This window comes from Sminthopsis crassicaudata, chromosome 2 (genome assembly GCF_048593235.1).
Source record: "Sminthopsis crassicaudata isolate SCR6 chromosome 2, ASM4859323v1, whole genome shotgun sequence".
In the NCBI taxonomy this organism is placed as follows: Eukaryota; Metazoa; Chordata; class Mammalia; order Dasyuromorphia; family Dasyuridae; genus Sminthopsis; species Sminthopsis crassicaudata.
In genome coordinates this window covers 234,012,695-234,039,198 of record NC_133618.1, presented here as the reverse complement: position 1 = coordinate 234,039,198, position 26,504 = coordinate 234,012,695, and the positions used below count along the sequence as shown (strand labels likewise).

Here is a 26,504-nt window from a genome sequence, read left to right as displayed (position 1 = left end):
TGCCGGTTTGTCTGTCTGTCACATAATAGGCACTAAATAAGTGCTCTTTGGATGGAATAAAAACAATTTTCCTCACAAAATCCCATCAACAGAATACTTTCTTTTCCTAAAATCAGGAACAATAATGGCAATAATACCTAATATTTATATAATGCTTACCCTGTGTCTGGCACTTTGCTAAGCATTTTACAATTATTATCTCACTTGAGTCTTACAACAAACCTGGAAAGTAGATCATGTTATTATCCCCATTTTACAAATGAAAAAACCGAGACAAAGATTAATCCCAGAGTCACACGACCAGAAAGTGTCTGAGGAGGGATTTGAACTCGTCTTCCTGACTCTATGCCAAACACTCTATCCACTGCACCACCTAAAAACTGGCTAATAACAATAACGGGTATTTCCATGCTGACTTTAAGGTCAACAATATCCTTTCCTTACAATAACCTGCTAAAGGGGGAAGTACAAGTATTTTTATTCCCATTTTGCAAATGAAGAACTTTGTAATGTAATGTAAAGGATCGATTATTATCAATTAATAGGGTCTGACTACACTCATAGAGGATACACTCTTTTGATTTCATGACCCTTATGGAAAACATGAGCATAACAACAACAATGAAACAAGCATTTATAAATTTAACATTATGGAATGAGTGTCAGAGCTGGAAGAGACTTTAGAATGTAACAATAATAATAAGTTATTACATGTTATCTCGTATGATCTTCATAGCAACTCAACTGAGGCTGAGAGAACTAAAGTGATTAGCTCACAGTCACAAAGCTAGTAAATATCCGAGCTGAGATCCAAACCCAGTTTTCCTGTATCTCCAGTCCAGTTCACTTTCCATTATAGAGATTAGATTTGACTCAGCAGAGAAACATAAAGTCCTGGAAAGATTTTCCAGAAGATCAAGAACAAGATGAAAATTGGGCTTTGTTTTTCTTGTTCTTTTAACTTACTTTTATCCTCCATCATAGACTTCCTCCATGTTTCATCTGTATGACCCCAGTTCTTGAGGCTTTTGCCAGTAGAATATGAGCTCTGGCATAACCCCGGAAGATTAAAAGTCTTGGAGAATGAGCCCTATGATGGAATTGCCGTGTTGCCTCATGTCACTCAAGGCCCAGCCTAGCTAATTATGAAAAGACTACTTGAAGACTGGTCACCAGAGAATGATTTTTTGTTTGTTTATATAAAGCTGATGTAAAGGAATTAAGAAGTGGATTGTAGAGAAAGTGCCCAGACCAGTAAAATGGTGAACCTTTAAAGTAAGTAAAATCTGCATAAGGATTTTAAGTTTTAAATACACTTCCCACATACTGCGTCATTCGAACCTCACAGCAATTCCATGTAGTAGACAAGGCAGGGATTATCATTCCCCATTTTACAAATGGGAAACTATAACTCAGAAAGGAAGTGCAGTGTCCCAAGGTTAGCCCCAAGAGATGTTTCCTAGGTCCCATTCTCATGCTACTTACCCAGCTGACTTTCTCTCAAGGGCCACGGCCCTCTTTTTCCTCCCAGTCCTGAAGGCCCCAGTGGTTATGAGAGCTGGGACTGTGGGGGCCAGAGAAAGAACAGGACTGAATGAGTAACTGCCCCCAACCAGGGCTCCTGAAGACACAACAGAGAGCTATCTGCAGAAGAACTGAGGCTGGTCCGATCTGGCATTGAATCCATTAAAAAATAATAATAATAATCCTTCAGTCATACTGAAAGTTTAGGCTCACCATTCCTCTCAATAGCAAGCAGGTTTTTAATCAGCACAGTTGCAAAGGCTCAGGAGGAGGGAGATGATCTGAGAGCCAGTTTATAGGAGGTTGGTGAATTCTTCCTAAAGCTCAAAGTGGTTTCAATACATACAGGGGCTGCTATGGGTAAAAAACCCAAGGTGGCTATTAAAGGAAGTGTCTTTAAGAAAGACAGTTTCAGGATTCCCTGCCCTACGCCCAGCATCTCTGTAGTAGAGTTTGATTTCTATGGTTAGTTCATTGGATCAAAGCTTTCATGATAAATGATTGAAGATTTTTCCATCATTTAGTTGTGGTATATGATTGTGATGGAATACTACTATGCTAAAAGAAATGATGAGCTGTCTGATTTAAAGAAAGCAAAGAAAGACATGCAGGAAATAATGAAGAGTAAAATGAGCAGGACTATGAAAACATTGTATACAGTAATAGCAATATTGTATAAAAAGCAACTGTAAACAACTAAGTTATTATGAGTACTACAAATACTCAAATCAATCACAAAGGACCTATGAAGGAAGATGCTATCCATCTCCAGAGAAAGAACTGACAAAAAGAAGTATGTATAGTATGATTTTATATATATTTATAAATCTATGTCAAACTGTGACCGATAGTACAGGATGGAGAGAGAGAGAGGGAGACAGTTTGGAATTTTAAATGTTATAAAGAAAATTAAATAATATTAAGAAAAAATATTTAGTGCTTAATATTATTGTACTAATAGTCTAAATCAGATTGATTGCTGTCTTAGAGAAGGAAAGAAAGGGAAAAAAATTTAACTCAAAAATCATATAAAAATAAATGTTGGAAACTATCTTTACATGTAATTGGAAAAAATAATAAGTTGGGGGAAAGGGAAAAAAGATTTAGTTCTAGAAAGGATCTTAGAATCCATCTGGCCCTATAATTGCACATTTTATAGAAGAGTTAGAATGGACTTAGACCTTAGAATACAGATGGTTAGAATTGGAAAGGAATTTTAAAGGCCATCTGGTCCACCTCTGGTTTTAGAGATAGGTAATCCCAGAGGGTAGAGCCAAGATGGTCGAATAAAGGTCGAGTCAGATAGTCCAAGATTCAGAAGCTAAGGAATTTGCCCAAAAGTCAAACAAAGCCAGTGTTCATTTTATCACAATTCACTGTGAATGTCACAAGGGCAGCAACTGAATCATATCAAACTTTGTGCCTCTCCTAATACACAATTTTCTAGCTGTGATCTCTCCTGCTTCTTTCTACTACTTAATAATATGAGTCACATTAGACTATTGCAAGCTGAATTTAGGACACTCTTGTCCCCAATCTATCTGCCTTGTATAAAACCTAAATGTAGACTACAATTGGTGTCATTTTTCAATTTGTAATTTTTTTTCTTCCATTCAAAGTGATCTTATTTTAGGGGTACAGACTCATATTTGGCTCTCAGGCATGAAGGGTGTCAACGGATAGAGATGCAAATAGGGGAATCTTGGATGATCACTTACTCAGGGTGTTATGGAGAGAATTTCTGTTCAGGTAAAAGTTGGACATTAATGATATTAAAGAGTTAGTCAGAGCCCTGAAAATGCTTACCCAGGATCACATAGCCAGTATGTAATACACCTAGGAGTAGAATCAGGTCTTCTTGACTCTGAGTAAAGACTATTTTTGAGAGAGAAAAGAGGGGGAGTTAGAAAGGGAAGGAGAGGAAGAGGGAGGGGGAGAGGAAAAAGGAAAGAGAGAAAGAAAGGGAAGAGGAGAGGGAGAGGAGGAGGAAAAGGAAGAGAGCTTCAAATTTGATTGGGCAGGTAAAACTAAAAGACATTAGAACTGAGATTCTAGAGATTCATTCCTCTGCACTGCCCTCCAGATCTATCTTAGAATAGAAAGACCTCTGGACTTGGAGTCAGTCCCAGCTTTGCCATTTACTAGATGTATATCTCAAGATAAGTCAGTTCCCAGACCTCAGTTTCTACATCTATAAAATGAGAGAATTAGATCATTCTTTCCTAAGATCACTAAGAGCCCTTTCAGTACTGTAATTCTTTGTTCTATGTTATAAGTTCTGTTTTTGCTCCATACTTCTATATTCTGGGGATCTTCCCAAATCTAAAATTCCATTTGCCCTCAGGGTTAATAATAATGGTAATAATAAAGACTCACATTTATATAGTGCTATTATTTTACTTGGTCCTTACTATAGCAGGCAGGCAAGTGGTAAAATGTATCAAAACTAGATTGAGAGCCAAGAAGATCTGAGTTCAAATCTTGATTCAGATACTTGTTCACTATGTGATCTATCTCAATCTCAGTTTCTTCATGTTTAGAGTGAGAATGATAAAAGCACCTACTTTACAGGCTTGTTGTGAGGATCAAGGGAATAAGATAAGTAAAGTGCTGTATTAATGCATGCTATTCTTATTAATGATCCTGTAAGATAAGTGCTATTACTAGCTCTGTTTGAGAAAACAGGATGAAAGGGTAAGTGATTTGAACAAGGTCACAGAGCTATTTCATGTGGAAGATAGGATTTATATCCAGCCTTCCTGAATTCAAGTTCATCACTCTATTCACTATCAATCATTTAATAAATAAGCATTTATTAAGTTCCTACTATATGCCAGGCACTATGCTGAGAAAGGGGGATACAAAAAGATGCAAAGGATAGCCTATGCCCTTAAGGAATCTGCAATCTAATAGGAGAGACATCAAGCAAACAAATATATAGAAAGCAAGGTGATAGAGGGTTAATTGGAAATAATTGAAAGAGAAAAGGTACTAGAATTAAGGAGTTAGGGAAGGCTTCCTGTGGAAGGTGGGATTTTAGTTGGGATTTAAAGGAAGCCCAAGGAGGTTGGTGACCATTATACCCTGCTATCTCCCCAGACCCTTAGGACTTTTTGAAATTTTCCCCAACTTGTTGTTTCAGAAAAGACTTGACTCTACATCTTGCCTCTTTGGCCATGCCTAGCACTCACTCAGGGCCTGTTTGCACTCCACACCCTGATCACTCCAGTATTCCACACAACCAGCCCTCTCCTCCAGTGCGGGACAGGGAAGACCGCCATTCCTTGGTTCTCTTAGAACTTCTCTCCTCCGAACTCGAAAAGTGACAGTGCAGGGTTCAATACACCGGCTCCAGCCACTCCACTCTGACACTGCGCAGGTCACAGCTGTAAGAACAAACAGAGTTTCATGGTGTGACTCTCCCATCCCTTCCAGACCTTTCCAGACCTTTCTCTGACTTCTGAGCCAAATTAATCCCCAGAGAGGATTATGCAGTGATGGAAAAAACACTGAGTTCCAAGTCCTCCCTCCATTACTAACTGATCTGGCAAGTCACTTAAACTTTCTATGTCACGGTTTTCCAGTTTGTAAATCAAGCATAACAATGCATATCTCACAGAAATATTGAGATGATCAAATGAGATAACAAATGAGAAGTTTGGATGGTATAAAATGAGATGTATACAAAATTAAAACATTATAATTTTTATTACCTATGAAACACAAAATCTCAGTTGGAAAGGTTTTCAGAGGTAATTTAATCCAAACATACCTAAACAAGTAGAAGGGAAGTAAAACCAAGGACCCAGCTGACCTCCCAAATTCACTTTCAAACAATGTTAAAATAATGCCTCAGAATGAATTCTAAAGTAGCAGAACCAGCAATAGGAGGAGTGAAACAATTTTTTAGTCCAAAACAACTTAGAAGGTTGGCAGGACAGGTTTGTCTCAGATCCTATCCAAGCAAGCCAAGAGCAGGTTATGGGGATAACTGAATCAGCAATGGTATCTGAATCCTCAGAGCTCTCATCCCACAGATTGTGAGAAGGTCAGACAACTGGTCAGAAGGCGATTACAAGGGCACTGGAAGAGGTTTCTATTGCATTGCCCATAATTAATTCTGGGTCAGAGTCCCAGGGTGAGCTGGAGCAGAGCCCTTGTCAAAATTTCATAGAGGAAAAGAAGATTTTGCTCACTCATAGACCAGAACCTAAGCCAGAAGAAGGATAACCACATCTCTGCTTAGATCATACCAGTTTGGAAGAACTGAAAACTTACAGACCTTCAGAACTAGCTCTAAAAACAGCAGCACAAAAAACCTGAAGTTTTGGACAGTGACTCCTTCATCCCAAGAACAGAACCCAATTTTAACATAAAGTTAAAAGTCAAGAAATAGTCTGGAAAAATTAGCAATCTCCCCCCAAACCTGACAATAGAAGATTACAATAGTAACAGGGAAGATCAAAACACAAAGTCAGAAGATACCATCAAAACAGCTACATGCAAAGTCTCAAAAGAAAATGTGAATTGGTTTCAGGCCTCCCCCAAAAAACATAATTTCTGAAAGAACTAAAAAAGGGTTTTAAAGGTTCTTAAAAATTGAATAAGAGATGTTTTTCAAGGTCTTACTTGCTTCATTCCTTATTAGTTTATATCTTTCTAAATTTCTTGAAATTATTTTTAAATTTCTCATAATACTATATAATATTATCTTATATTTATACATCACACTTTGTTTAGTCATTCCTTGATTAAAGATTAACTTGATTATTTGTAAATTAAAAGGCACTAATTCAAAGAGCATTTGCATTTGGGAAAAAAAAAGAAATTTAATAAGAGAGGTCGAGGGAAAATTGAAAAAAAGAAAAGAGAGTAATGCTAGAAAACCATGAAAAAAAAAAATCTACAACTTGATAAAAGAGAAACAAAAAATTCATTGCGGTCCCGTCTGGCTTTAAATTCTAAGACCTCAAGAGGTATTACATTCCACTTCAAAAATTTCTTCCTTCTCTAAATCTATGATCCAAACCAGTAGTTCAACCCACTGCTCCAAGTCCTGCCTTCTTGGGTCAATCACCAGAAATCAAATCCCTCTTTCCACATAAGAGCCCTTCAAATACTTGATAACTCTCATGTTTTGCTTGAGCCTTCTCTTCCCCAGAGTAAACATACATAGTTTCTTCAATCAGTGCTCCTAATGTCATAGTTTCCATTAGCCAAACACTAGTCACAAGACTCATTCTGATCATCAAAGTTGGAAGAGATTTTAGAAATCAAGTAGGTCAACAATGATCTCTGCTTTCCCCCTCAAGACATTTTACAGATAGGGAATCTCAGACAACTTAAGAAGTATCCCAGGTTACACAGTGAGTGAGTGGCCAAGGGGTGGTTCTCAGTCAGACTCAATTCTCCTGCCTATTCATTCAGGGTTATTTTCTGAGAGTTTTCATCTATGGATTTAAAATAGAGATAATAACAGTACCTATCTCCCAGGGTTGTTATGAAATATATGTAAAGTGTTTAGCAGAGTGCCTGGTATATAGTAGGCTATATAGTAAGTTTAATAAATGCTGACTTCCTCTAAGAAAAATCTTTGCAAATGTTGGGTCCTAAACTGATAGCACAGTCTGTAGGCCCTAAACATTTCAGCCTCAGAACTACAGGGAGACGTCTAGGCCCCAGATCAAATGTGTATTTACCTTCTTGCAGCTTCCAAATAAGAAGATGCATTGATCCTGGGGCTAGTGAGGAAATTCTTTGTTTCCTTCTCTGCAAGATGAGAATCATAAATAAGTCATCATCATTGCTATATTCATATAGTATTTTACAAATCATTTTCCTCACAATTCTGAGAGGCAGGGAGCTTCATAAAGTTTTATCTTTATTCCCATTTTGCAGATGAAAAAATAGAGGCTCAGAAAGAGGAAGTCATTTCCCTAAAATCCTAAGACTGGCAAGTAGCTGAGGCAAAACCCCAATTTAAATCTCCTGAGTCTAAATTAGTGCTAAATGCTAAAGCTGATGGAGATTACTTTCTATAACCTAAAGTGTTCTAATTATCATTATTATTGGTAAAAGTATTTTAGAGTTAATCTACTCCAACTTCCTCATTTTACAGATATGGAAACTGAGGCCAAGTGGCTTGCTAAAAATCACATGAGGCATTAGTGAGACAGCAAAGATTAGAACTCACAACTTCAGCCTCCCAGTCCAAAATCCAACTTTTAAATTTTATTTCCTAGGCAAAAATTCTCTAGGGACATACATATTCTGATTATTTGTGTAATGGTCAACTCAAAAGACCATTAATCAGCTGAGGTGCTTTGATTTCTCAGCTATGACTGTCTGCAGCCTGGACACCTCAGCATTTAGCCATTTGTCAAGCTTCCAAAATTAGTGTAATTCTTAAAGATTTCCATGGAAGCAGCTTTATTGCTCAGTGAGCTGCAACTATTAGCAAAGTAAATGGCATTACTCCAGTACATCAGAAGAGGTCTAAACTGGAAGTCACAAGATTGGGTTTTTAGTCTTAGCTTTGCCACTAACTTACTCTGTGATCTCATATAATTCCTTCCCCCCTCAACTCCCCAGCCCACCTTAGGCCAACAGTTTTTCCATTTCCATCCTTAGTAAAATTAGGAGAAAGAACTAACAAAACTTCCAGATAAGAACAATAGTCACAGTTCTATAGCATTTAAGGTTTATAAACTATTTTCCCAAAAATAGGAATAGCAATGCTATATAATAGGAAAGCAATGCAAATCATTTGAGAGGAAAAATCTGAGTCTCAGAAAGCATTTAAATGATTCATGTAAATTAAAACAAAGCTATTGGGTGATGGAAGCAGGAAACAAAATCAGATTGCCTTGGTGCAGAAGCAATGTTCTTTCCACTATACCATGCTGCCTCTCTGAAAGTCAATCATTCTGAAACAAGTTTAAGTTCACATATAGACACAGAGGTACTTTGAAGATCACCCATTCCAAGTCCCCTATTAAAAAAAAAAAAAAAAAAAAAAACCAAAAAAACAAGGAAACTGAGGCTTCAGCAGAATAGGAATTGTGTGGTACTATAAAAGTAACACTGCATATGGAGTCACAGAATCTGAACTAGAATTTTGGTTCCTTCTTGTAGTAGCTGAGTGAACTTGATCAAGTTTCTTTGAACCTCAATAAAATGAAAAGACAGTACTATGTAATCTTTAAGATTCCTTCCCACTGGAAATCTATGGACTTTTGATCCTCTGTCTTGTCCACAAATATCTATGGGAATCAGGAAGGACCTTTTGAATGAGGTAACATTGAAATCTATCCTTGAAAGGTAGCCAAAGATCCCAAGAGACTGAGGTGAGGAGAAAGCTTTGTAGGCATGAAAAGAAAAGGAATCAGGAGATAATGGTATATACAGAGAACAGGAAGTAGGCCAATTTGCTTGTGGGGGAAAAAAAGTGAAACAGAATAATATTTAATCTGCCTGGAAAAATAGACTGAAGTCAGAATGTGATGGGCTTTATTTGACAAACAAAAAGTTTGCATTTTATCCCATAAGCAATAAGAAACCACTGAAATTTTTGAGTAGGAGAGTTTTAAGAATATTGATTTGACAGCTATATGGAGAATGGAGTGAAGAGAAGAAAGCTAGGCAAGAGGCAATGAGCACTTGGACTAGGGTTGTGGTTGTGAAAAAAAGAGAGGGAGGAATGAAGAAAGGAAGGAAGGAAGGAAGGAAGGAAGGAAGGAAGGAAGGAAGGAAGGAAGGAAGGAAGGAAGGAAGGAAGGAAGGAAGGAAGGAAGGGAAGGAAGGAAGGAAGGAAGGAAGAAAGAAAGAAAGAAGGAAAGAAGGAAAAGAAAGAAGAAAGAAAGAAAGAAAGAAAGAAAGAAAGAAAAGAAAGAAAGAAAGAAAGAAAGAAAGAAAGAAAGAAAGAAAGAAAGAAAGAAAGAAAAGAAAAGGAAAGAAAGGAAGGAAGGAAGGAAGAAAGAAAAGAAAAGAAAGGAAGAAAGAAAAGAAGGAAGAAAGGAAGGAAGGAAGGAAGGAAGGAAGAAAGAAAGAAAGAAAGAAAGAAAGAAAGAAAGAAAGAAAGAAAGAAAGAAAGAAAGAAAGAAAGAAAGAAAGAAAGAAAGAAAGAAAGAAAGAAAGAAAGAAAGAAAGAAAGAAAGAAAGAAAGAAAGAAAGAAAGGAAAGAAGAGAAAGGAAGGAAGGAAGGAAGGAAGGAAGGAAGGAAGGAAGGAAGGAAGGAAGGAAGGAAGAGGAAGGAAGGAAGGAAGGAAGGAAGGAAGGAAGGAAGAAAGAGGAGGAGAGGGAGAGGGGAAGAGGGGAAGAAGAAGCAAACAGGAAGAATAACAGATTTGAGAGATGCTAAGGAAGTGGAAGCAAGACTTCAAAACTGATTGACTGTGGAAGGGTGAGTGAGAGTAAAGAGTTGAGGATGGCTCCTAAATTTCACATCTGGGTAAGTGGAAGAATAATAGTGTCCTTGACAGAAACAGGAAAATGAGAATGGCTGGGTTTAGGAAATAATTGAATCAATTCTGTTTTGGCTTTGTTTATGTCTAGGAATATCCAGATGGAAATGTCCAGCAGGTAGTTAGAGAGTCAGAAATGGAGCTCAGGGAGGGTATGAACTAGTTATGGAGTGTGAGCATCACCCACATAGAGAGTTAAATTCATATTAGCTAAGGACATCATTGAGAAAGAGTAGAAAAAGAAAAATAAGCCAGGATAGAATCCTGGAGCACACCTGCAGATGTGAAAAAGGACACAGATGATTAATACACAGAATAGACTGACAAATACAAATCTGTTAGATAAGATAAAAACCACAACCAAGCAATGTCATGAAAACCCAGGTGAGGCAGAAGGAGAGGATTATTCATAATGTCTAATATTAATAAGAAGTCATTCCCTCACAGAATCTATTCTAGTATAACAGATTCTTTTCTAATATAATCCATTCCTCTTATGGCAAGAGGCAATTATTACTGAGGGGAAGAAAGTTGATATATATAGATATATATATAGATATAGATATAGATATATACATACATATATAACACTAGGTGGCAGCATTTCAGAAAAAATAAATTAAAAATTTCTCTGGGCTACACTCATCCAAGTAGAGCAAAAGGTTAAATGTAAAGATTTATTTTAACTCAAGGTGTTCAGGAGCTATTGAGTTAAAGCGAGCCAGCCTACCCAGGTTACCCAGATAACATTATGGCATCTGAGTTAGTTGGAGCCCAGAAGAGCTTAGTCCCACCTCTGTCACTATGTAACTTTCACTTATGTACAAACTGTAACTATGAAACTTTGCTCAGGTCTCTGGGTTCGCTCATCGGAAAAATAAGTGAGTTGGATGGACTGTATGACTGCAAAGACCCATGGCAGCTCTGCCATTTCTTGTTTTAAAGGTCTCTTCCAGTCTTGACGTTCTCCTACCTAAGGCCCTCCCAGATCTCACCATCAATGATTTGACCTCTACAACTTTATCTTCCACAAATCTTTACATTTAACCTTCTGCTCTAATTGGATGAGTGTAGCCCAGAGAAATTTGTGCCTCACAAAATTAAAGGAAGCTGAAGGGGGTGGCAACTTTGGTGCTTGGGGGCAATGCTTATGACAAGATTTACTCTCACTAGCCATACAAATCTTTTCTGCTTAGATTTAGAGATATTCTGACCGTGAGATTTGACTATAAGACCCTGCATTCTCAGCATCTAAGTCATTCAAGACATGGAGTGGGGAAAAGAGAGAAAGGACAGGACATTGTCAATAAACATCTCAGTCTCAGTTTCACCATCTTTACAATAGACATAATAGTAGCACTTACCTCTTGGGATTATAAAAATCAAATGTGATGATGTATGTAAAGCACTTTGTAAGACAAAGTATCATATAAATGTTAGCTATCATTGCAATCATTATTGATACCTGTTACAATTTAAATTACCTGCTACAAAAGAAAAAAAAACTTTTTAAAATCACAGCTCTTTCTAGTTAAATTGTTTTGGATCAACATCTGGTTCATCCCAGGAGACTTGCCAGTAGATAAGAGAAATAACACAGGTAAGAAATAATCGCTGAATTGAGGGATAATAGAAAGAAAGCAGTATTGGGAAGACTATAGTCTGTCTCACACAGAAAGAAAAGATTTCAGAAGGGAGAGCCTATTACATTGGGTTGGGAAAACCTTGTTTTATATGCAAGTAATTTGGTGGATTTTTTTCTTCCTTTTTTGAATTGTGTGGATTTTTTATTTGTAAGCCTATAAGTTTGAATGAGTGTTGATTGGTATCCCCCTAAATTTTTTTTTTTTTGGCCATTTGTCTAGAGTATAACTGGCAGCTCAAAGTTTTGTCCTTTAAAATTATTGTTTCCAATTGAGACTCTTCCTGAATGGTCCAACTATTATTTCACTATAACTTAAATATTGTGCAATAGTAAGAACCAATATGTATGCTGTCTCGAAAAAGTATGGCATAATAGATAATGTTCTGGACCTAAAATCAGGAAGACAAGGATTGAAACCCACCTCAGATATTTACTAGCTGTATGAACCTTGACAAATCACTTTACTTCTTATCTTTAGTAATCTGTAAAATGGGGATAACAACACCTAATTCACAGGGCTGCTGGGAGAATCAACTATCCTCAAATGTAAATTTGTAAAGCAGTTTTCAAACCTTAAAATGTTATATAAAAGACAGCATGGCACAGGAGAAAGTATTCTTGGACTCAGGAAGACCTGAGCACAAACCTCTTTCTAACACTTAGTAGCCTTTATAATCAAGAGGAAGATGTTTAACTCCTCCATGCTCTGAGCAACTAAGATTTTAAGTTACACTCAAGTGACTGGTCTATATCAATGGGGGTAGTTTCCACACTGGGTATTTCTGACACTTATGAAATCACTGTCCTGCGCAAATATATATGTGTGTATATGTAAGACAGTGGAACTTTAAATTGAGAGAGAAAATTGGAAAAATGGTTGAAAATATGTCCCAAAAAATACATAACTAGGCAAAACCTTTGATCCTGTGACACCACTACAAGGTCTATACTCCCCAAGAGATAAAAAAAAAAAAGGAAAGAGAAAAATCACATATTTTTGTATATATATTTCCAGCAACTCTTTGCATGTTGGCAAATAATTGGCAACTAATGGGAAGACCATCAATTGGAAAATGGGCAGTACAAATTATGGTATATATATATATATATATATATATATATATATATATATATATATATATATATATATACATACACACACACACACACACACACACACATATTATGAAATACAGTTGTATTATAACAAAAAATGAGAAAGACAGCCTCAAAGAAATCTAGGAAGGCTTGTATGAATTAATGATGCAAAGTGGAGTAAGGAAAACCAGGAGAACAATTTATACAATAATATCAACATTGTAAAAAAACAAAATTTTAAAGCCTTAAGAATTCTGATCAATGTAATGATTAATTATGATTCTAAGGCCTAATGATGAACAATGTTGCCCACCCACTGACAAAGAAATATGGACTAGGGGCAGCTATATAGCGCAGAGCACCAGCCCTGAAGTCAGGAGGACCTGAGCTCAAATCTGGCATCAGACATTTACATTTAACACTTCCTAGCTGTGTGACCCTGGGCAAGTCACTTAATCCCAATTGCCTCAGCAAAAAAGAAAAAAAAAAGTATGGACTAAATATTCAGAATGACAATGATGATAAGAAGAAGAATAGCTAATATTTATATAGTGCCTATTGTATAAAATCTTTTTTATTTAATTTTTAATTTATGGAAGCATGTCCATAGCATAATACAATAGAAAAGATGATTGAACATAAAACTTCAACTCCATTATTTATAACTAGCCATTCCTTTTAAATATACTACAAAACTATCATATAAATTTCTTTTTTTCTTCCCTTTCCTCCTCCCTAGAAATGCCTACCATTAGACACCAATTAGTGTGTGTGTATATGTATATGTAAAGTTATTCTACACATCCTATTTATCAGTTCTTTCTCTGGATGCAGATAGATATTTTTCTTCATATATCCTTTATAGTTAATCTGAGTATTTATAATAGACAAAATAACTTATTTACTAAAAGTCATTCTTAAAATAATATTGCTATTAGTATATATTAAGCTTCAAGAATTGTCTTAAATGCTTTAAAAACATCATTTTATTTGATCTTCTACAGTCTTAAGAGATTGGTAATATTATTATACCACTTTATAGGTGAGAAAACTAAGACAAATAGAAATTAAATAACTTATCTACAGCTGGTAAGTATATGAGGCCAAATTTGAACTCAGTTCTTCTTAACTCCAAGTCTAATACTCTATCCACTGCACTATTTAGTTGCTTCTATATGAATAAGACTCATATTTTTTGGACTTGGCCAAAATAGGAATTTTTTTTCCAGACTATGTACAATTGTTACATGGGTTTTGTTTTTTCATCTTTTTACCTGTGGCTAGGAGGAGAAGAAAGTTAGAGGGGGAAAAAAATACTTGCTAATTAAAAAAGAAAAAGAAAAAAATTTTTAAATTTAAATTTTAAAAAATTGTATCTTCCAGTAGCAATGGAAGTTCATCAGGCACTGTTAATTTCAGGGTTATCCATTGAATACTATGATAAAGCTATTCTGGCAAGAGTGCTCAGAAAGGAGGATGAAACAATGTTCATTCTCTTGCTAATTACTGGATACAGAAGAACTCTCCAGTATCCCCAAAGAGATAAAGAGATAAAAGTTGAAGAGGATATCTGGAAATTAGTTGCTAGACCCTCTATGGAGGACAAGAACTTGGCAAGAAAACTTAAAACTTTCCTGTGGAGTGGGAGATGGATGAAAGAAGAAGTGAGGAATCTGCTCAAAAGGATAATAAATTGGCCAGTACAAAGACAAGGTATTCACTATATAAAAATAAGAGCCTTTTTTTTCATCTCTCCTCCAAACTTTCCAGGTTCTATCTGTGGCTCAACCATCCTTCTAATCACTCACATTAACAGTTGAAAAATAATTTTCAATTCTTCTCCCTCCCTCATCCCCCATATCCACACTTGTTGATTCTACTTCCATAATATCTCTTGGTACCCATCTCTTTCTCTCCATTAGTGTGGACACCACACTAGAGTTCAGGAACTCATACTTCCCTCCTATACTGCTATAATAGTCTCCTCATGGGTATCCCAGCTACCAGTCTTGATCTCTTTCTAATTCATCCCCCATATAGCTGCCAAAATTAGCTTCCTAAAGCACAAGTTTAAGCTTGACAATTCCCTGTCCCAAAACTTGGGGGCTAACTATTGCCTTTAGGATAAAAAAACAAACTTAGTTTGACATTTAAAGTCGTTCACAATCTGGCTTCCAATTACTTTCCAAATTTATAACATGTCATTCATCTTCACACACAACATAAAGTACATGTTTGGTTCCCTAAATTCAATACACTGCTTCCATGTTTTTGCACAAGCTGTCCACTTTGCTTAAAATCTCCAAGATGTTCTAGATGTTATCTACCATCAGAAAATTGCCACCATTGTTAAGTCTCTCAATGAGCTCACTTGTAGGTGTAAAATGAGAAAAAACTATATAGACAAGCATTAAAAGGGGGAAGGGGCAATTTCTTTTGACACAATTTGGAGGTAGTTATGACAAGAAATATAAATGAGTTTTTAGGGACTAGTTCACATGTACACTGGTGCTGGTTTCTCACATCCAAGTGTAACACACTGATGTTAGCCTGGAAGGCTTATGAGCAATCTTATTTCAGAAGAACAATGCAATAGGAATATCTAAGAGCATTTCTCTACAACATGGGTTAGAACTACTCCTTCTTCTCTACTGTAACTTGGATGAGCCTTTCCTAAGAGGAAATAAAGCTTCTCTAATGCAGCTTCCTAGCTATCTAAGGGCATAAAACTTGCCAGCCAAAAGGAACGGATTTTGCTCTGATGGTGTGTTTCTGAAGACAACAGAAGACATGATGTCTTCCTTCACCATATCATATGATGAACAGAAACTTTCCCATAAGGAGACCAGGGAATCATGTCTAGAGAAACTGAGTCCCCATATCTTTGTTAAATATTCTTGCCATGTTAGAGTAAAGTAAATCTCCCTTTGTTAACCATTCAGTGCCTTATGAGTACCATGTTTTGTTCTAACATCCAACCTAAATTAAGAGATTGTTGGCACTGAGGATCCTCCAACAAATAGACAACAAAAGCTTATTGCATTTTCTAGTTAGGAATTTACTGAGAGGGAGACTCATTATCCCATACACATTTTGGCATTCTTGGCTTTGAAGTAGGTTTTTGCTAATAAGTTCTAAGAATATGTATGTGACCAGTGCCAAATTGGATACTGCCTGCCAGAGATGGGCAAAAGCATTAGGCAACTCTGAGTTCAGGGTGTACTATCAGCCAGGAAATAAGAACATGTAGCCTTGTGTCTTGTAAGCCACATGACTTTGAAGCTATAATAATCACAGAATGGGATAAAGGTGATTTGTGACACTCAGAGAGACTGCTATCACAACATGAGAGTACAGCTAAGAATATGGAATATTGATGATCAGTCAAACTAGAAGAAAGTTGTCATTTTCTTTTTGTGTCATGAACCCCTTGTGCAATCTTAATTGAAAGCTGCTCAACATATAACAGGCAGCTAGGTGGCACATTGGATTGAACACTGGACTTGGTATCAGAAAGATCCATCTTCATCCATTCGAATCTGACCTCACATGATTACTAAATGTGTGATCCTGGGTAGGTTACTTCACCCTGTTTGCCTCAACTGTAAAATGAGCTGGAGAAGGAAATGGAAAACCACTCCAGTATTGTTGAGAAAACCCTTAATAGGGTCACAAATAGTCCTTCATAAATGAACAACAACAACAATATTATATGCTAATTTACACGTGTTTGTAATGTGTGTTACAAATATCAAACCATAACTCCCCTGAAAATTTTCAGGGCCAGCAAATTTTTACTGAAGAAAGTAGTAATGTAGTAGCTAGCATTTCTATAACACTTCAAGTTTTTCTAAGTCATTTTATATATATCATTTCATTTGATCCTCAAAAAAAAAAAAAATTCATTGAAATAGGTGCTATCATTATCCCCATTTTATAGATAACAAAATAAAGGCCGAAACAGGTTGAGTAACTTGCCCAAGACCATAGAGCTAATCCAAATCTTTAGTCTTTCTGGCTCCAAGCCTAGCACTCTTACCCACTGAGCCATCTATCTATCCCTAGAGATGTAAAGTAAGGATATCACTCAAGGTTTGGAGAAACTAATCAGGGCAGACAAAGGACACATTCTGAACCAGAGATGGCTTTGGGACCAAGAAGGTATTCGTTGGGAGAAGGCTTTAAAAGTGAAATCTCAGGAACCAATTGTGAAGCTTTGACCCACATCCCTACCTGTATAGGCAGAAAGTAAAAAGGATGGAGAAGGTCATAGTGAAAAGAAAAAATGGCTGTGGTCATACACCAGTGTGAGTCCCTTATAAACCACCTTGAACTGAGTAGGGATGATCTCCCTATTAGAGTAAAAGCCATATCAAAGGGGGTAAAAGCCATTATAAAAACACAGAATCCATCAAATAACCTTGGGAACCTAATTCAAACTAACCAGCACATGATCTGAACATATAACTACCTATACTGGCCTTGCACCCCGGTTCTGAAACTAGGCCCAGTACTGAACAGTAAATAAAAAAACTAGTCAAAACACACTAATATATGCAATGACATTCTGTAGCTCTTCCTCCCTTTGTTTAATTTCTATAATTACCCTGAGTATTTTTCAGAGTCTCTGTGGGGATCCATTGAATTGTCTGGTGTTTACCCCAGACATCCTCTATGTAAATAATGATTAATGATTATTAAAAGAGTTTTATAATATACTGGACTTCCCAACTTCTTTTTTTCAATATCAATTTGTCCCTTTGGCAGATGGGTACTCCTTGATTGGAAGGGAGGCTCTGAAATTTCTTTCTGGGGAGCTCCTATCTTGGAATGGACCAGAGAAATTAATTAAATGGTTGACCTGTCCCAGGCAATGGAGACATTAATAGGACCCAAGATCTAACCCATTTGAACAAAATCTGGAGGTTACTACATCTGCTTGATTCCCAAGCTACTTCCTCTTACCTTTTAGACTTGTGGGAGTAGGGAAATCCAGGGAGGTAGAAGCAAAGAAACGATTGCTATGAAAAGTGTATAAGAAGGGAAGGGAATATTACTGTATCAGGTCAGTATAAATGAACTATGCATGTGTCATGTTTAGGCTAGGATTTACATCACTAAAAATCTGTTCAGGTCATGGCTGGTAATTTTCATTTCCTCCTTCCTTTCCCTTCATCTCCTAAAAGCACAAGAAGACTCCTTTTGAGATTGTTATTTCCCCCAAGGTTTGTGAAACATTTATCTTTTTATATCTTGAGCCAGCAGATATGATAAACCTATTGGTCAATGAAACTACAAATAATAATAATAATAATAATAATAATAATAATAATAATAATAATAAGGTGTTTCCAAAATCACCTAAGACTTTAATTATGAAACAACATCTGTAAGTAGAGTTTTTGGCAAATTCTACTCCCTTCCTTGTTTCCCCTAGATTGAGAACCACTTTGAGTAGCTCAGCAAGGCAAACTTGGACACTTAGAAGCCTAGATTTGAATGCTAAGATCATGGAAGAGAGGGAGGAAATTACTTTTTGAATTGATGGTACCTACTGCAATTTTAGACAGTCTGTGGCAAATGTCTTTTAAGCTATCTGCTTGCTACTCCTTGATATTATTACAGTTTTCCTAATAAAACTAGATGACTACAATTTATAATTCAAGTAATTTAACAACAGCTAAATAAAGCAAGAGAAGGGAATTGCCAATGGGTAAAGGCAGAGAAACAAGTCACAAGAAATCTTAGAATTTGGGAATAGATGGAAGATATTGGTGCTGAGAAATCTGTAGTCTGCCCACCCACACAGAGCACCTGGCACATGTGGAAGCCTGCAACAATTAGGGAGGGCAGATTCTTATGTCATTTTCATCCTCATTTCACATTTAACACAGTACCTAACAGGGATAAATTTTTTCAGAAAGATATATATGGTGGAAAGAGTGCTGGATTCATAATCAAACCACCTAATCCCAGCTCTTTCACTTACTCTCTGTGACTTTCCCCACTCTGAGTTGTAGCTTTTTCGTTTGTAAAACAAGATGAGGTTAGATTTCTAAAGTCCCTTCTAGCTCTAACATTCTATATTCTATCTAAGTTCTAAATCTAACTAAAAAGTCCCTTTTAGTTCTAATGTTATTTATTCTTGGATTATTTCTAGTTCTCACATTCTCTACTTTTCAAATCTCTTCTAATTCTAACATCCTATATTCTGAACCCCCACCCATTTCTAATGTTCTGATTCTATAAATTGAATAGAATTTCCCACTACTGTAAATAGGAGATTTTGGATCATAGTTTCCTTGATTTTTTGGAACTCACAAAATTTTTAGTTCCTTGGCCTTGAGCCCTAAAACACTTTCTGCTGAATCTGGGATTTGTTTATAAGCAGATGGAGATGTGCCAGCCCATAATCAAAAAGCTGGTTTTTGGTCCCACAGTCCTTTGGCACCTACTGTATAAAGCAGGACATAAATTGGGGCAAACAAAAGGAACAGAAGCTTTGATGAACACAAGGAATCATCTTTATCATCCCCCTCTCACCCACCCTCTTGCCCATCTCCTGCCACCCTGGTTTGAGCTCTTTATGCTCTAGAGAATGATGAAGTGTTGATAACATCAATTGGTTTTGTGGGCTCTAGGTCAGGAATGTGGGAACATTTTCCTGGCTCTTTACACAATATAACCACTGGTCCTTTCCATCTATCTTCCCCTCCTAGGGCCCCACAGCACTCCCTTTCCACTGGTGAATAACAATACACAAAGGCATTTCCCACTGGAAGGAACCTTAGCCTAGAATATTAGAGCTGGAAGGGACTTTAGAGTACAGAATGTCAAAGCTAAAAGGAACCCCATGAGGAATCTATAAACATAGTCTTAGAAGAGACTGTAGGACATAGAAAATAAACAAATAGAATTAGAAACAATTTGAAGCTACAGACTGACTTCTCTCTGGAACTGGAATGGGACCTTTGGCCTCTATAGAACCCCTCAGGCTAAAGGCCTGTCCCTGAAAATGTGCCTCAGTTCTCTTACCTGTAAAATGTATATAAGAATGCCAGGCAGAAGTAGTTATGATGCTCCTGAGTCCCTGAGGATCCACCCTTGCAGGTATGTGTGGGATGATTGCAGATGTGTGCCTGTTAGGTGCAGGTACCAGATGAATACAGATAGAAGAGAGTCCTGCTGTTCTAGGCAGATGGTTTTCCAAGTATAGTCTAGAAGGGACCAGCCTGGTGATTTCATAATATTCAGAGAAGAGATGGAGATACCAGTATAATCTGGTATCTTTAATGGGATTTAACATGGAATGAAATTCCCTCCCACTCTCTGCTTCTTCCTCTCTCCCAAAAAAAATACTTTCTCCCACTGATGACTAAAGTCTAATACAGTACTGTTAATTTCCTCTATTCTTTAGTTAATAATGTATTCCTGCTTATGTCCTATTTTAAAATGAAAATGTCACCAGAAAAGGTAACCTTATTATGTTAATATCTTAAAATTATGTTATTTCAGTGCTCCAGGGAATCCTAGAAATCATTTAGTTCAACCCCCTCATTTTTCAGAAGATAAACCCCATTTTCACTAAGAGGAAGTGACTTGCCCAACATTTATAGAGTGAATCTGGAACAACACTGAATTTAGGTCTTGTGACTCTTCTTGAGGCTAAAATGTCAAAGTTGGGATGGGACCTTAATCTAGTCAAATCCACTCATTTTACAGATGGGGAAACTGAAGCTTAGAAATAGGAAGGATATTGGTTCCTAAGATCACACAGAGAGTTAGGGGCAGAATCAGAGCCAGAATCTAGTCTTCTGACTCCTCATCTAGGATTCTTATCACTATAGCATAATATATCAGTATTGAAGATAAAGAAAAATTATCACCATTCTAAATCTAGTCAAGCCCTAATCAGGTAAAGATAACAATTCTAATATTGGAAAGAAAAAGAAAAAAAAAAAGCAGAAACAGCATTTCTAATGGCCAAAAATTAAAGCATTACCTCAATGCCTCAATTTTCTGTGTCTGCCTCCTTTTTTTTAAGTGGAGGTAAATAAAATAACTTTTTACCCTAAAGAATTTCTGCATCTACAAGAAGTGGAATAAGCATTCACTTAAATCATACTTCATGAAGACACATTATTAATAGATGATGGTGTTGGTTGTGGTGGTAATGGTTTAATAAGGTAATGGTAGAGATGGTGATGGTTTGAGTTCTATTATTCCTAGTCACTTGGGAAGCTATGCTGGCAATGGCCAATAACTTCCAGTAAAGGTGGCTTTCCAGACACCACCATGAAGGCCCTGTGAAAGAGGTTAGGAATAAGGAAAAGTTAAACCAATGACCAAGTACAAAGTCCCACCCCTCATGGCCCTCTGCTACCTCAGTTCTCAAGCATCCCCTTTCCAGATCCCCCAATTCCTTTTGGTCTTTCCTTCACCTGCCTGAAGTCCATTACTACATACCAGGTTCAGAGTCCCTCTCCCTCCCCTGTCCTAATTGTTAACCTTTCATAACCTTATTCCTAATTAGGACCCTCTACCCCAGATCCAGTCTCCACTTCCACTGACCCCTTATATCCTCATCCATGGTTTTGGGGCAAATAGGTTCATCTTCTTGGGCCTCAATTCCTTCATCTACCTAATGAGGGGGTTGAACTAGATGACCTTTTAAATCCCTAACATCTCGATTTAGGCTTCTGCTTTCACTTTTCCCCACTTCCGAGCCTCTCTGCAGTTTCGAGCCTTCCTCCCTCCCCCCTCAGATCCACTTCCTTGCTCCGACGTTCCCAACCCAGGCTCACTCACCCTCCACCCGCGCCATTTCCGAGTCCCTGTGGACCGCCCACGCCCACCCTCCCTTGCTCATCCGGCTCCCACCTGGGCAGGCACTCCCATAATCCGAGCAGCAGTCCCCTGCTCCGCTGCATGCCTGGTCGCAGTAGCAGGGCTGGAGCTCCAGAGAGGCACTTGCCGCTGTCCAGCCCCGAGAGACGCACGTCAAGTCCCGGCCCGGACAGCAGCGACCGAGATCGGCACAGCCCGCTTGAACCCCTGGGACCACTCCCAGAGCCAGGGCCCAGACCCAGGCCAGTACGGCACGAGGGGCCATATCCGAAGGAATCCCGCGCCTGCCGGACAATCCTAGAGAAGGATGGGAAGGGAGACAGGAGGGGAAAGTCACTCAGGCGGGTTACAGGTTTGCTCCCTGGGCTGGAACCAAAGTCAGACTACCTCCCCAGGTCCAAATTCGTGAAAGCAGCCCTGTACGCAGATACTCCGATGCTTCCCCTCACTCCCTCCCCTCCTTGTCTTCTACTTCTGCGGAAAAGGAATAACCTGTAAGGAACTGGAGCGGACTGGGGATGGGGGGGGGGGGGGGGAGGGAGGGAGGAGACACCTCATCTGCCAGGAACTCAGGATCACAGGGGTTAACACAAGCTGCTAGAGATCTATTCCTACCCTCTCATCTCATTGGTGTTAACTGTAAAACAAATCCTGATGCAGAATCTTCCTAAAGTGATGTAGCTAGCACCTGGGCAACTTTTAGACTTCGTGCCTGAAGCACACATAAAACCATATAGCCAGTATGTGTCAGAAGCAGGATTTCACCAACTCTTCTTCAGTCCAGGCTGGCTCTGTCTCCACTACAACATTCAGCCTCTCTTATGAAGAATCATAAAATGTTAGGGTTGAAAGAGACCTTAAGGATCCTTTTAGTTTAGTTTAGTGGCCACTGGCCACTTGGGCAGGGAGACCTGTGGACTCCTCATCAGAATAACACATGAATAAAAGATATGTTGTTACAAAAGAAACAATCTAGTGAAATGCCATTATCAAACTGTTGTGAGGTTTTCTGTTTTTGTTTTGTTTTAAGCAAAGCCAAAAATCTAGCCTAACTGTCTAGCCTAACCTGCTCTTTTGACAAGTGTAGAAATAAATTTTAACCCAATACACTTTCCCAGTTCTATCAGACACTCCATTTTAGTTCCCATTTCCTCCTTTCTCTCAGCTGCAAAACTCCACCCAAATCAAATCTGCTCTAATGCCAAGAAAGAGACACAGAGAGAGAGACAAAGAGAGGGAGACAGAGAGAGACAGACAGACAGACACAGACACAGAGAAGGAGGGAGGAAAGGAGGAAGGAAAGAAGAGGGAGGAGAGAAACACCTGTTATCTCCTCCACTTATGTCCACATATTTCCCCAGTTCTTCTGTTCTTTTTTTCTCACTCCCATTCAGTACTCTGAACTGTCCCCCATTTGGGGGCCTGTGAACTTAATAACACACACACACACACACACACACACACACACACACACACACACACACACACTCTTACTTACTTCAAGAAGTCCCACTCACCAACACTTTTCTAACCAGGGATATCTTGGGGACTTGGCATGGAAAGTAGGACCAGTTAGTAATCTGAGCTTTCTTATTCCCTGAGGTTCAGGCAGGAAGGACTTAATCAATCCTAGCCAAATTCAGGGAGATAAACTCTAGCAGCCCTGGGGAGGGAAATGAAGCTGCAGAGGAGGTTTCTGATAGGCTACAGATAGGGCTTTGCTGAGCTGTATTTTTTTTTCCTGCTCATCCAGGAAACAAAAAGGGTAATGAGAGTTTCTGTGGTAGGTTGCCAATGAGACAGCCTTGGATTCTAAGGGCAACTCCCCCTCCTATGCCTCCTTTTTTTCATACCTAACAGACTCAGAGCTCCAATCAGGCCAGATACTGGGGGTAGAAGAGAGAATAAAGAGGGCAGGATGATGAAAGAGAAAGGAGCTTAGCTGAAACAATTTTAGCTTAATCTTTTTCCCCCCTGAGGCAATTGGAGTTAAGTGACTTACCCAGGGTCACACAGCTAGGAAGTGTTAAGTGTCTGAGGTCAAGTCCTCCTAACTTCAGGGCTGGTGTTTTATCCATTGTACTACCTAGCTGCCCCTTAATTAAACATTTTGGAAAAGACTGCTCCTTGAGACTTACATGAACTGAAGCTAAGTGAAATGAGCAGAGCCAGGAGATCATTACATTCATCAATAACAATACTACATGATGATCAATTCCGATGGACATGTCTCTCTTCAACAATGAGAAGATTAAATCAGTTCCAATTGATCTGTAATGAGCAGAACCAGCTACACCCAGAGAAAGAACACTGGGAAATGATTTAATAATTTAAGACAGGCAAGAATCCCCTGAGATCTCTGGCCTCAGTTTCCTTCTCTGTGTAGAAAAAAAGCATAATAATCAGATTCTCAGATTTGAAACCAGATGGTCCAAGCCTCTTATTTTACAGATAAGTTAACTGAAGCCTGGGGTAAGTGAAGAAACTACCGGTAGGACTAGAGGTACCTGAAGTAGGACTGGTGGGTTAAGACTTTAATCCCATTATTATTCCGTGATGCCACAGTATACTTAATGGCTGTGTGACCATGAGCAAATCATAATCTTTATGAACCTAAATTTCTTCATGAGTAAAATACTATCTACCTCATAGGATTATTGTAAGGAAAGAGTTTTGTAATTTTAAAATGCTAGTAAATGTTAGTTATAAAGTGATTAAAGGGGGGAAAGGCTATAGAATCTACCTGAAAGATGATTCACTTGGCTGCCTTAAAAATCCTCTAGGTTTTCTTATCTTGCTTCTATCCTTATTCACCCACCAAGTTTTTGATAGCAGAGCATCTGGTGACCCAGTTCTCAGCTAATCTCCCTCAGCAGTGCTCTATGTGAAGGGCTTAGAGCTGGGGAGGAGACATTAGGCAGGCAGCATGTCTATTCCTCACTAAGTTACACAAAGATTCTGGAAACTTAATCCCACTGAATTTATTATGAATGGTACAAAAATTGTTTCCATAGGAGTCCCTGCCTTACTAGGACACTGAAAAGAAAATGAATGGAGATAGAATGTAATCCCTGCATAAATCACTAGATAGTTTCTCAAAGCATGCAAATATGCCCTGACTGCCCAGGACCTCTGCTCAAATGCAGGATCTCATTTAGGCTGCAAGAGTTTCCAGTCTGGTCATTTTGAGTTGGGGAGAGAACAGAAAAAGCTGGATTTCCTGAAGCTAATTTGCTTAGCCTAAAATTGAAAATATAAAGATTACCATAAGTTATTTGGCTTGGACCCCCAATTACCATTAAGATTTTTGTCTCCTCAACTCTAAGTGACCCCAAGAAAACTCTGCACTCACAATATAGATTAGAATACACTTACTGAATGGTGCTGAAAATAAAAGAATATAACATTAAAACTCCCAAAGGGCTGGGTATAACCATTCCAATAAAGCTATAAAATTTCCACTGCTCAGCAACAGCTACTCTGGTAAGGTCTTGGTTCTCAATTCTACATTCATCCAGGGAACAGACAGACTCAGAAGCTATATTCAAATGATGATTATCAAGTATCAACCTAATATCAAAGTCACAAAGGGAGAAAATGATACAGAGAATTGCAACCCAACTTCTATAGAAATAGTGGACATGTTCTGATTCATTTACCAAGCAAATTCTGAACTACAGTGGTCATCAATTCATCTTCTTGTTCTGTCAGTATGGTCTGAGACCCGTGAATTACTTCTGTAAACTCATCATCTGTATTATGGCTTAGACATCTTTTCTCTGTTCTCTTCTGGTATAATTCCCATGAATCAGGTAAACAGTCATGATTTTAAAATTTTAATTGTCAAATAATATTAATGATCTTATATAGTTCCCTTTCTTTTAAAAGACCCAATAAATTCATTCCCATATTTCCATATCTCTCTGGTATCTAGAAATGGCAGGAAATTGTTTTCCAATGAGATAGTCAAGTTTTCATTCTTTTGGTTTTATTTTATTGTCTCTTGATTTCTTATAAAGTCATTAGTTTTCATTTGCTCAATTTTCATTTTTAAGGAATTATTTTCTTAAGTGAGCTTTTGTACCTCCTTTTCCATTTGTCCCATTCTATTTTTAAAGAAGTTTTTTTCTGTGAATTTTGGTATTTCTATTTCCATTTAGCCAATTCTTTTAAAGACATTTTTCTCATTATTAACTTTTTGTACAGCCTTTACCATTTGGTCTAGTCTATTTTTAAGATGTTATTTTCTTCAGTAATTTTGTATCTCCTTTACCAAGCTGCTGACATATTTTTCATGATTTTCTTGCTTCATTCTTATTTTTTGTCTCAATTTTTTTCCTTATCTATTTTACTTGATTTTCAAAATCCTTTTTGAATTCTTCCATGGCCTGAAACCAATTCATATTCTTCTTGGAGGCTTTGGATATAGGAGATTTAACTTTGTTATCATCTTCTGAGTGTATGTTTTGATCTTTCTTGTAGAACTTTCATAGTAGGTTTCTATAGTCAGTATATTCTGTGTTTGCTCATTTCTCCAGACTATTACTTGACTTCTAATTCTTTGTTAAAATAGGGCTCTGCTTCCAGGGTAGAGGGCATACTGTCCTAAGTTTCAAGGGGTTTATGCAGGATAGAAAAGGAGTTTTCTTTCTCTCTGCCTTCTCCTCTTTTTCCCCATCTGCCATTGGCCAAGTGATGACCTTGTAAAATTTGAAAAGTCAAAAAATATTGAGTTTCATTAGCATCAATAGCAGTGTCCAACAGAGTAAGCAGTTCAGTTTTCAGAGCACCAGAAATGATGGCAGCACCTGCTTCAAAAACTGAGGAGAAACAGCTTCAGAACTCTTCAACGGCACTGACCCTTAAATCTCAGAAGAGAGCCACAACAATGAGAATTTCATGAGTTTTCCACAAGGCAAAAAAAGCCT

General features: G+C 37.8%; 1 protein-coding gene across 2 annotated transcripts in view; it reads right to left on the bottom strand.

The window, feature by feature from the left end:
• LOC141555584 (somatomedin-B and thrombospondin type-1 domain-containing protein-like) overlaps positions 1-23,310 on the bottom strand; it is a 28,204-nt gene extending 4,894 nt beyond the window's left edge. The window contains exons 1-4 of one of the 2 annotated variants that reach the window (XM_074288569.1): positions 23,075-23,310; positions 21,610-21,873; positions 4,716-4,910; positions 1,486-1,564 (exon numbers count right to left, since the gene is read on the bottom strand). In XM_074288569.1, coding sequence (XP_074144670.1) covers positions 1,486-1,564; positions 4,716-4,910; positions 21,610-21,841 — 506 coding nt within the window. In that variant the 5' untranslated portion in view covers positions 21,842-21,873; positions 23,075-23,310. The remainder of the gene's footprint in view (positions 1-1,485; positions 1,565-4,715; positions 4,911-21,609; positions 21,874-23,074) is intronic. The other variant, XM_074288570.1, reaches the window with a different exon arrangement.
• Positions 23,311-26,504: the final 3,194 nt, after the last annotated feature.